Here is an 11,091-nt window from a genome sequence, read left to right on the forward strand (position 1 = left end):
GCCCCTTTTTGTATACTTACCCTATGCATTTCTTCCATCTGGCTATTCATCTGTATCCTTTGTAATATCTTTTATAATAAATCTATAAATGTAAGCAAAGTGTTTCCCTTAGTCTGTGAGCTACCCTAGCAAATTAATCAAACCTGATGAGGGGCTTGCGGAAACTCCAATTTATAGCTGGTTGGTTGGACATGTAGGTGAAAATCTACTATTTGCCTTTGACATCTGAAGTGGGGCCTGGGGCAGTTTTGTGGGACTAAACTCTTAACCTGTGAGACCTGACACTGTCTCCAGGTAGGTAGTTCCAGAATTGAATTGAATTATGGAATACCCAGCTTCTGTCTGCCAGAGAATTAGTTTTTGGTGGGTGGGGAGAAATTCCCTCACATTTTGGTGACCAGAGGTATAGTGTTCTGTTGAATGTGTCAGAGTAGGAAAAACACATTTCTTCCCACTTCTTAAACACACACACACACACACACACACACATTTTTACACTCAATTATTTTGATGATTTGCTGAATTCTTTGACACAAGTCTTATCAAATATGTCATCTGGAATTTTTTTCCTCCATACCATTTGTCCTATCTAGGTTTTTTAAGGGTATTTGGAGAAGTTAAATAAAATAATTCTGTTGCAATATTTTTAACCACCAAAAATCTATCTTAATTTTTTAAAACATCATTTGCAAATAAATTGCTCAGTCTATCCTTGTATATTTCTTTTCTTTGATTTGTTTGTGCCCTTTTTTCTTGCTTATGAATTAAATTTATGATATTTACATGGAAAGATTATAGATAATATTATTTTGTTTTGTTTTGTATTGTATTTTAAGTAGGTCCATTAAATGATGGATTGAATATTTAAAAGAGCCATAATTTACAAAATGGCTTGAACTTATCTCCTAGTTATTACTCCTGAGTTTTAAGAATGATAGTCACATTGTACGTAACATCAAGAAAGAGAACAGCATATCATTTGAAAGCTTCAGGGAACCTATAGTAGCTTTGTACATACGTCAAAAAATTGTATGAAGAAAGTGATTCCATTACTCTTAGCTTCACATGTCAATACTCCGAATGATGTCTGTATTCTCCTAATCTGTCCCCTGTCCCTGACCAGTCTTACCTCATGGGAGTATGAATGTTTAAGTGCAAAATTCTTCCAAATTATTGAATAGATTAACAAAGTCTAGAAAATTGTACCACATGTTTATATATTCATCCAGACCTCTTTCAATAACTTATATGACATCTTCTTCTGGATCAATCATAGTTTGAACTTGTTCAAACTATGTGTAAAGACAAACTCATAATTCTTTCTAAATGTATCTCTATTAGAAAATATACTGCCGTCTATTCTGTCATGCAAGCCAGAAACTTTAATACCCTCGTTCCTCTCACTCCCCTTTATACAATCTGCCACCAAGTCTTGACAATTTTACCTTCTAATACTCTCACATTTGTCCACTTACCTCTAATTCCACCACAACCTTATAATCCAAACTTCCTTTTTTTTTTTTTTCTAGCTAGTACTGTAATACTGAAGTTCTAACCGATCTCTGAACATTTACTTTTGGTTCCCTGCAAACTGTTTTACTCACAGTGCCAAGGAGAAACATACACATGCACACAGTAATAATAATAAATAACACTTACTTAGTATTTACCATGGGTCAGGTGCTCTTCAAGGGACTTTACATATTCCAACTCATTTAATCCTCACCGTATGGTAGATGCCATTACCTGTCTCCATTTTACAGGTAAGAGAACACTGAGGCATACATAATTTAAAGGTTCTGCCCAGGATATGAAGCCAGTAAGTGGCAAAGCTGGGATTTGAACTCAGCAACATTAGCTTCAATGTTAGTGTTCTTTACCACTGCATGATGTTACTCTACAATGAAAATAATCCCTTATGATTTAAAACTCTTCAGTGACTTTCAAATTATTCCTAAGGACTAGAATCTTTAAATTCGGCGTGGAATATTCTTCCCTTCTACCTTGTGCTGCTAAGTACTTTTAATCTTTTATATGTTTCCTTAATCATTATTTCTTTAGGGAATCCTTCTCTCAAATCACTATTATTAATTCCTTCGCAGCATGCAGCTCTCTGTCAATATTTATCACATATGAAATTGTACATATTTTTGTGATTTTCAGTTAATTTGTGTCTCACTGTAGAATAAACCATAAAAAATATTATTTCATCTGTGTGTAGTACAGTCATATATATGGTACTCAAGAAACATTTAAAGAAGGAGGGAAGGTAGAAAATTCTTAGGGCTGAAAAGTTCTTGGAGAAACATACCACGACAATGTTGTTTCCACATAGGACTCCATTTTATACTCTGCCTCTTGAATTATCACTTATTCACTGTTTGAAGTCCAGAGGTGGGTAACTCTACCTCAAGAAAAGTTACTTCCATTGCCGGGTGACTTGGAACAATATCAGAAAATTCTTTCTTAACTAGAGCCAAAATATGACTTCTTATCAATTTTAACCATATATTCTACTCTTCATTTTGGGGCTTCCTGGCATATGTTTTGTGCCCTTTTCAAATGGCATGTTTTCAAATATTTAAAGTTATGTTCCCCTTCACATATTTTTTCTCGGTCTAATGATATCTGATTACTTCTATTTTTATGACATAATTTATATAATTTTATTTATGTGCTTTGAGGTCATTTAAAACACTTTTCTTTTTGTTAATGTCAATTGATTTGATTTATTACTTTCAGCCAGCATTTTAAAAACTATGTTCAAAGTTTGTTGATTGGTTCTCCTTCCTCAATCTCAAATAAGTTTTGGTGTAAAAATAAGTAGTAAGTTTGGTATAAGGTTATAGTAAGGATTGGTTCTTCTTCACCCTCAAATAAGTTTGGTGTAAAAACGTAGTTGCACATTATATTATTTTCTTGGAAATGTACATTATAAAATAGCATATTAAGTTTCTGAGAGGCTTTGAAGTAAACAATTGGACATTTTTAACCTAGTGTTTTACAAATATATATAATCATTTTTCTGTGGAAATATGCCAGATTTGTAGGATTTTAAAGAATACTGTTGGGAAAATGTATATAAAGGCATCCATTGATCTTTATGGAATACAGATTGCTTATAGCATATGCTTGTAAAGTCATAAGGGTAATGTAAAGTACACGGTACTTTGTTACTTAATGAAATTCTGTTTTTCTTAATTCACAAAAATCAGAAATATTATGTCAAGTGATTAGAATAAAAACTTTTTTGTGTTTTCTGGAAGAAAAGGAAAATGAAGGTAGGAGTAAACATATTTGAATATATTTATGCCAGAAAAATGAAAATAATTTTTACTATAACACATTTTTATTAAAACATGTTCTTTAATGAAGCTTGCTAATTTCTTTGAAATATTCTGTTTTGTTAGAACGCATTCAATATTTTTATTTAGAAAATCCAAAAAACACAATCAAATAGAAAGAACAATTTGCAATTTAAGTGGATTTCAAATGTTAAAACACTAAGATTCCACAAGAAATGCATTATGATAAACATAAAATTTAGAACTTAGAAGAATACAGCGGACTATATCTAAAAACAACAGCTACAAAAAATGGTAATGAACTAGAAGTGACTGCTGTTTCATTATTTGATATTAAATAACAAGAATTCTTTAGTGATGAAGTATTTGATTCATTCCATACCCATTCTCAAGCTAAATATCAAACTTGTACCGCCAACAGCTACTTAGCAATCTGCAATTATTTTATTATGATTACAATTAAGAAATATTTTATTTTCTCATTTTCTTCAGGTCGTTCTCCTCCTGTTTGATTATTACATTTATACTGTAAATTACGGTATCTGCATAAGTAATTTTAAACATACACAAATATGTCATTTTTATTGTATAAGAATATAATTGTTTTATTTAGTGTTAATAAGCTATGGAAGAGACCAAAATAAAACTATCTTTGAGTTGATAAACTATCTTAACTCTGTGTCTGTTTTATTAATTAAAAGAAAAGCAAATTAATGCAGGCTGTGATGCATGTAACTGGCAAAAGCATCTTTGAATAGAAAAAATACACTGCACAAATGAAAATGGTGGCCGAGAGCAATGGGGAATATGACTTGTGTCCTAAACCTATTAATGGTAACCACATTTCATGTCAGAAACATTAGCTCATTAAACTAATTTTAGATTTGGTGAGAATGTGTTTAAATAATGACAGCCTGCAGAAGTCTGAAGCAGGTCATTAAAGCCATTGGAATTGGTGGTTTGATTTCATTTCCATCCAGACGGAGGTAGCGAAGATGAGGTCCATAACTGAAGGAATCTCGTTCTGCAGGCAGCATGGATGGGCTGGGACATATTACAGAGACATTCACACCTACAGAAACAAAGAGAATAGATGAATGAATTGGAACACAAGAGAAACTAACAGTGTGAAGACCAAAAAACTAATGCCACGGTCCTATGGAGGGTTTAGTGGCCTAATATATGAAAATAGTGGTTATACAAAACATTTGTGTCAGTGAGAAATTGTGCCTATCTGTTTCCCCCAAACAAACGTTCAGCAAACTTACAGTCATCTCAGGCCATGTTCTGCTACTTAGTATAGAGCACTAGTAAAGAAATACTGTTAAGATCTGTGATAGAAACAAATGTGTATAAGACATCACTTGTTTTCTAAACTTGCAGGTAAGATAAAGCACATTTAGATTGCTGTAGGTAGGATTTAGGGCATCAGAGGTGGAGACAACAGTTCAGATTTGGGACTGAAAGAATGGGTAAGTACAAGAGTAGATGGATGGATGGATGGATGGATCCTGGATGGGTAAGTAGAAAATCAATCTAATATAAAAGAAAATGCTTGAAAATTACCTTAAAAGATGCAAAATAGTGTGCATAACATGATTTTAAAAGTACAATTAACATAACTTTACATAAGCAATACAGAAAATAATCTTGAATCTTCATCTTCAAATTTATTTAATTGGAAACTAAAATTTTGCCAAGAATTGAATGACAAAGAACTCAAGCCAGAAAATATCCCAACATCCTTTTCATATGGTTAGGATGGGAGTAATTGTGCACCTGCCTTGGATCAAAGCCCTTGGCACCAATGACTATGCTGAGATTTAGGAACATACAGGAGAGAAGGCCAGTTAAACTAGCAAAATTCAGGGAACTCTGTAACAGCTGATTTCAACCATGAATCCATATATTACCTTTAAATTCCTTTTCAAAACCATTCCAAACAAGAGATCTTCCCCGATTAGACCCACTGAACTTGGGCAATGCCCCTCCTCTGTGGCCTATTGTTTTATATAGATTCATATTGTAGTGAATAATTTTATGTTTCCAGCAAGGTTGCTTTGCTTTGAATTTATGCCATTTTGTAAACTGAATTTAATAAAAATGACTCATTTGAATAGCAGTTTAGTTGTTATAAAATCAGGTTCTCTTTTTTTACATACATCCAAGTATCACCTGATCATCTCACAGGCTTTATCAGCCAATATTATTATTCTACCTACCTGGGCATTTTGTGGGAATTCTGGTTCAGAGAAATAAGGAAATGCACACAACTTATTTCAGAAAGTAAGTGGCAGAGCTGAGACCTGGCCTATTCTTTCTATTTCTACAATGTGTCTCTTGCCCAAAAGAATATGTCCCTTTCGATGTGCAATCCTCTTATCCTCATCAAGCTCATGTCCCATAATCAATGTATGTCTGAATAAATGAATATAAAAAAGAAGTATTCTAAATTTAATTACATTTTCATAAATTACAGTGTTTCTCAGGGAACACCAGAAAGTAATGTAGTTGAGTAAATAACATTTTTACCTAATCTTAAATCCCTGAAAGTTTTCAGAAAAATAAATATTTCCATCATATTGCTTAAGACAAGTTCACTGTCTCATAAATTTTGATGTCTTTTCATAGAGGAGGTATGTTTCTTAGAGACCACTTTGTTACAACTAGAGTAGATTATGTGGCTAGAAGAAGCAAGTACTTAAACAGTTTTGACACAGTGTGATATTATTGTGTCAATATTCTCTCCAGGGAAACTCTTATATTTATTTTCTTGAATATTGAAATGACAAAATTTGATATCTACATTAAAAAGTAAATAACTAGATTTCTCTTCGTTGCTGTTCTACTGATAGAATTTTTTAAAAATTTGTATTCATGACAATGAAGGAAAGTATTGTTATTATACTGTATGAGTGAAAAAAACACTTCAGACTCAGGTTCTGGCTATTGCATTTGCCCTTTGTCCTTGGGCAAATATCCTCCCCTAGCTGATCTTCAGTTTCTCTCTTTCAGAAATTCCTAATAATATCACACAAGTTTCTTGCAAGGATTAAATAGTAGTTCTCAAATCGTGAGCCAGCAACATCAATACTATTAATACCTGGGGAGTAAACTGTGAGGCCCAACCTCTGACCTAGCAAGTCAGAAATTCTGGGGGTGGGAAACAGCAACCTGGGTTTACAAGATCTCCAGGTGATTCTGATGCACACTCAGATTTGAGAACGATAGAAAATTAGAAATCTATGAGAAAACACTTTGATAAAACTCTAAAATGTGGGTCTATACTACACACATAATACTCCATAAGCTAAAGTCTTATACTTCTCAACTGTGTTTTAAATACTGCTACCTCACTCCTAAACACCCTAATTCACAAATGCTCAGGATGGAACGCCTAATTTGTAAGCAAAGGCTCCATGTGGAGTCACTTGAAGTTTACTTCCCACATCAATTGTCCGTGGGGCTTTTAAGGAATGTACCTGTAATATACCTGTAGAAGCACAGAACACTCGTCAGGAAAAATTATGTATTTAGGTCAATATTGTTGTTGTTCTATTTGATTCAGCTAAACAGATTCATCTCTTAACATTTTTTTTCTGTTGCATCTTTTGTTTTTGACTACAGGATTAAACAATACATTTCATCACCATGGAAAAATAACTGCTGTGATGGCAGGCTGCCATTTAATTCCTGGATTGTAGACTCAAGTACACTGTTATTTAACTCCCCCCACCAAAAAAACAAAAAAAGTCTTAAATAACTGAGCAGTTCCCAGTGGAAAAATAGTCTGTTCCTATAAATGATATGTTTATGTGATTATTTGCTTAAAAAGCTTTAGTGAGTAATACCCAGGCAGCACAATCTTTTGACAAATTATCTTTGTTATTCTCTTACAAACTATCCTGACTGAATATTACTTTTGGAATGCATTTTCTTAGGTTGCCCTGGAGAAATCTCCCCAAAGTTATTTTTAAAGGGTCTACTCTGAGTTTGAAGATGCATAGATAAATGCCAGGCTAGGTATCGTACCCCTGTGGCTGGACCTATTTTTACACCAAGTCCAGCCTGGTCTCATGCATAATTGTGAAGAAGCCGAGTTTGTCTCTAATGTGTCCAACATCTGCTTTCTATAATCATTTCTTCTCTTGATGATGCCTCTGCCTCCAAAAACTTTGAATTAATCTCTCACTCCCTTATGAAAAGCTCTTTTCAGGAAAAGAGAGAGTATTCTACCTGACGATTGCCTGTAAGTCCCAAGGAGTTGCCAGCTACCAGGGAAATTTCTTTCCATTTTAATTAATAAAGCCTTAAACTATAGTAGTGGTTCTCAATGTGTAGTTCCCAGAACATCAACTGGACGGCTGTTAGAGATGAAAATTCTCAAGTCTCACTCCACATCTACTGAATTCTGGGGGTGGAGTCACCAGCCTTTACACACTTGTTTGAGACTCCCACTGTAATTAGGGGAGTTTAATTAGAGACTCCCATTAGGAGGGTTTCAGGCATCAGCTGTCATATAGTGTTTAGGACAGAGATGCCTTCCTAATGCCTCTTAAATCATATTTTCTTTATTACTAGTCATGAGGTTGTTTGTGCCTGGTATGGTTTCTTAAATAAGCCTACCCAATGGGGCAGAAATATTGGAATCTCCTGGAGTAAAAGAAGATAGAGGCATTTAGTTTCTCTAATGGATAATAGTCCTCTGTAGATGACTCAAGTCCACTTTTTAGTCTTCAGTTTGAAGATTTGGACTTCTTGGTTCATTAAGACTGTGTATGGACAAAATTTAATACTGAAAATTGAAAACACACTAAAAATCTAAAGGAACATTAGTGGGGGAGGGGGCAACACATTTGCTCTTTTTAATGAAAATAAAGATACATTTAATGACCATGAGCCCTTTAGTCAAAGACATACTCTGCAGGTTACTTACTTTTAATTTTGTTATGATCAAGGTGAAGGTGCTGCAGATGAGCACTGATTCGGGGAACCTTTGTAAGTTGATTGTGCGACAGTTGAAGATCTAGAATTGATGATACATCAAATCCTCTTGATGGGAGACCCTCATCTGACAATTTGTTGTGATTTAGTCTCAAAAAGGCCACTTTAGGAATCACATTAAAATAATTTTCTGGTATTCCTTCAATGGAATTGTTGTCTAAAAACAACTGCATTGTATTGGCTGGTAATCTTGGAGGCATATTCCTCAGGGCATTCTTGGCCATGTTTAGCTGCATGAGGTTCTTGAGTCCTTTAAAAGTGTCTCTTTGAAAGGCATTGTCCACTAATTTGTTGTTCTGTAGGTCAAGAAGGGTCAGGTTCTCCAGATTGCTAAAGGTCCCTTGAGGAATTCTGGACACCTTATTTCTAGCTAATTGTAATTGTTCTAAACTTCTTGGCAATGGAGAAGGTACCTCCTCTAGCTCATTATCTTCCAGAAATAAGAAGAGCAACTTCTTCAGCTGGCTTAGGGCTCCTTTTTCAATTCCGTAGTTGGTTATTTTGTTCTTGTTTAGATTTATCCATCTTAGCTGGGTGGCATTCTCAAATGGCTTTTCAGGAATGGTTTCTATCAGGTTGTTTTGAAGATAAAGATACCAAATTCTTGAAGGAATAGCAGGAATTTCTTTGAGACCTCTGTTTTCACAATATAAAGCAGTAGGAAAATTGGGTGGGCAGAAACATTCCATGGGACACTCGAAGTCATGAATAGTCGAATCATCTGAATCATGTACTTCATAGACCTGCCTCACACTTCTAGACCACACAGTGTCTGTTATGAATAACACCCACATGATGAAACAGATTGTGCCTGCCATTATAGCACCTACAGGAAAAGGAACACAACTGTTAGATATTTGAAGATCTTGACCTTTAGATAATTTTATACATCAAAATGATCAGTAAGCATTGCTTCTTCAGGGAAGAGGTGAAAATATGTCAACATTTCATACACAGATCTTAATTAATATACACTAGTTAGTAGGCACCATATGCAAAGCATTTTGCAAACATTGAGAATAATTCACCGACTTGTAGCTTTCTGGTTGTAACCCAAACACAATAAAAGCCGAGAAATGGAAAGAAAATTTTAGCAGCTCTAAGTGTTTTTCCATTTCAAGCTATTTAATTTAAAGAACTGAACTGACATCAGTAGTTGAATATGAGAATACAAAAAAGTGATCTTTTAAAAACTCAAACTGGGAATCTGTGTTGTTCCTGAGAGGAAAGCATATGCTTTTACTTTTACTCTTAAATGAGCAGAACATCTGGATGAGATTTCCTAGGCCTTTTGGCCCTTGAACCAAAGGAATGAAGAGATCAAAGAACATTTTAGCACTTTATGGTGAAGGAAGGTTCTAGGATCTGAATAAAAATGTGATTAATCTGTTATTCTCTAGCTCAACTTCTCAGGTAAGTTTTTTGAGGGTGGGGGAAGATGTCTATAATTTTAAGCACACAATTAAGTTGTTCAGCCAAGCTATTGAATTATCAGTTCTCTCTCTCCCTCTCTCTCTCTCAGAGAATATGTATATTCTGTCTCTATATATGTGTATATATGTATATATAGCGATAGAGTTTATTATATAGAGTTGAATACATTGTGATGTATAGCACAAGTACGTGAGTATTGTATTTAACTATGCCATTATTATGGTTGATAAGAAACAAAAACAACCAAAAACATATTTAGGATACAGGTAGAGAATTTCTTTATATTCATATTATCAGTGTGGATAATAGAAAGTAGGTTAGCATTTACTAATATTTGATACATTTAAAACACATAAACCCTCCCCACTGATCATCAAAGATTATTGGTACAAATAATTATTTTAACAGGAAATATACATATATATTTTAATAATTTATAGCATACATATGTTACATATATATTTATATATATATCAGTAACATTCTGACCAATGTACATTTATTGAACTGATTGATAATAGGATGAAATAAATTTTACTGATTCCTTAGGAAAAGATAAAGTCAACTTCATTTATGAAATGCTGATCATTCAATTTTGCCATTAAATTGCAGAAAACAAGTGCAGAGCTGCTTCTGCAAGCTGTCAAATTTTCTAGGATTGCAGAACGCTGCTCTGGCCATGTTCCAACAAAGAAACATTATTTTTTTTTTCTTTTTCAGAATAGGGTTTTGGTTTAGTTATTGAAGTTGTAACCCTGCGTCTGTTGAATAAGTACTTTGCATGCTTAACTTTAAGAGTTTTTAAAAGTGCAAAATAGTTTACCTTGCCTTCCAGGAATACACCGTTGAGTCCTGTATCTCAGTCTGAGGTTTGCTAAAAATCAGTTAAGAGAAAAAAAAAAACTTTGACGAAAATAATTTGTTTTTACTTTAAGCTGTCAAGTCTCCTATGAGAAACAGTGAAACCTACGGTCCCAGTCACCATGAACACCTTTGATCTATTGTTTCCACTTTGACAGGGCTTCAGAAGACTGCTTACCTCAGCCTTCTTGGATCTTCTTCTTCCTTTTCTATTGGTCACTGCTTGTACATGGTAATGGATTGACCCAGGCTCCACTGTCGTGTTTTTATGAATCCTCGATAATATATATGCACTAGTAGATCCAAATTTAACCCCTCCAACAACCATGGAATCTTAGTGCCTACACAGCCCAGCAAAGGAAATTCTTACTTTAATCCTAAGAACTCATAAAAAAACTTCTAAGCAATTTTCATTCCTAATTCACAGTTCAATTCATTAGTACATGTTGTCATGTACTGATATCCAGACCTTATTTACCAATAGGCA

At 34.1% G+C, this 11,091-nt stretch overlaps 1 protein-coding gene across 1 annotated transcript; it reads right to left on the reverse strand.

The window, feature by feature from the left end:
* Positions 1 to 3,346: 3,346 nt before the first annotated feature.
* Positions 3,347 to 10,846, reverse strand: KERA (keratocan). Its single transcript, XM_003823403.5, has 3 exons — positions 10,567 to 10,846; positions 8,242 to 9,135; positions 3,347 to 4,377 (listed from the first exon to the last, which is right to left on the reverse strand). Exons 2-3 carry the CDS (start codon positions 9,125 to 9,127, stop codon positions 4,205 to 4,207), a joined length of 1,059 nt encoding a protein of 352 aa, XP_003823451.1. The 5' UTR covers positions 9,128 to 9,135; positions 10,567 to 10,846; the 3' UTR covers positions 3,347 to 4,204.
* Between the last annotated feature and the right edge of the window lie 245 nt (positions 10,847 to 11,091).

Source organism: Pan paniscus, chromosome 10 (genome assembly GCF_029289425.2).
Source record: "Pan paniscus chromosome 10, NHGRI_mPanPan1-v2.0_pri, whole genome shotgun sequence".
Taxonomy (NCBI): Eukaryota; Metazoa; Chordata; class Mammalia; order Primates; family Hominidae; genus Pan; species Pan paniscus.

Coding starts and splice junctions, on each gene's coding strand:
- KERA (XM_003823403.5), bottom strand. CDS start 9,127: ATGGCAGGCACAATCTGTTTCATCATGTGGGTGTTATTCATAACAGAC. Junction 4,378..8,241: donor TGATCATAACAAAATTAAAA/GTAAGTAACCTG, acceptor TTGTTTCTGTAG/GTGTGAATGTCTCTGTAATA.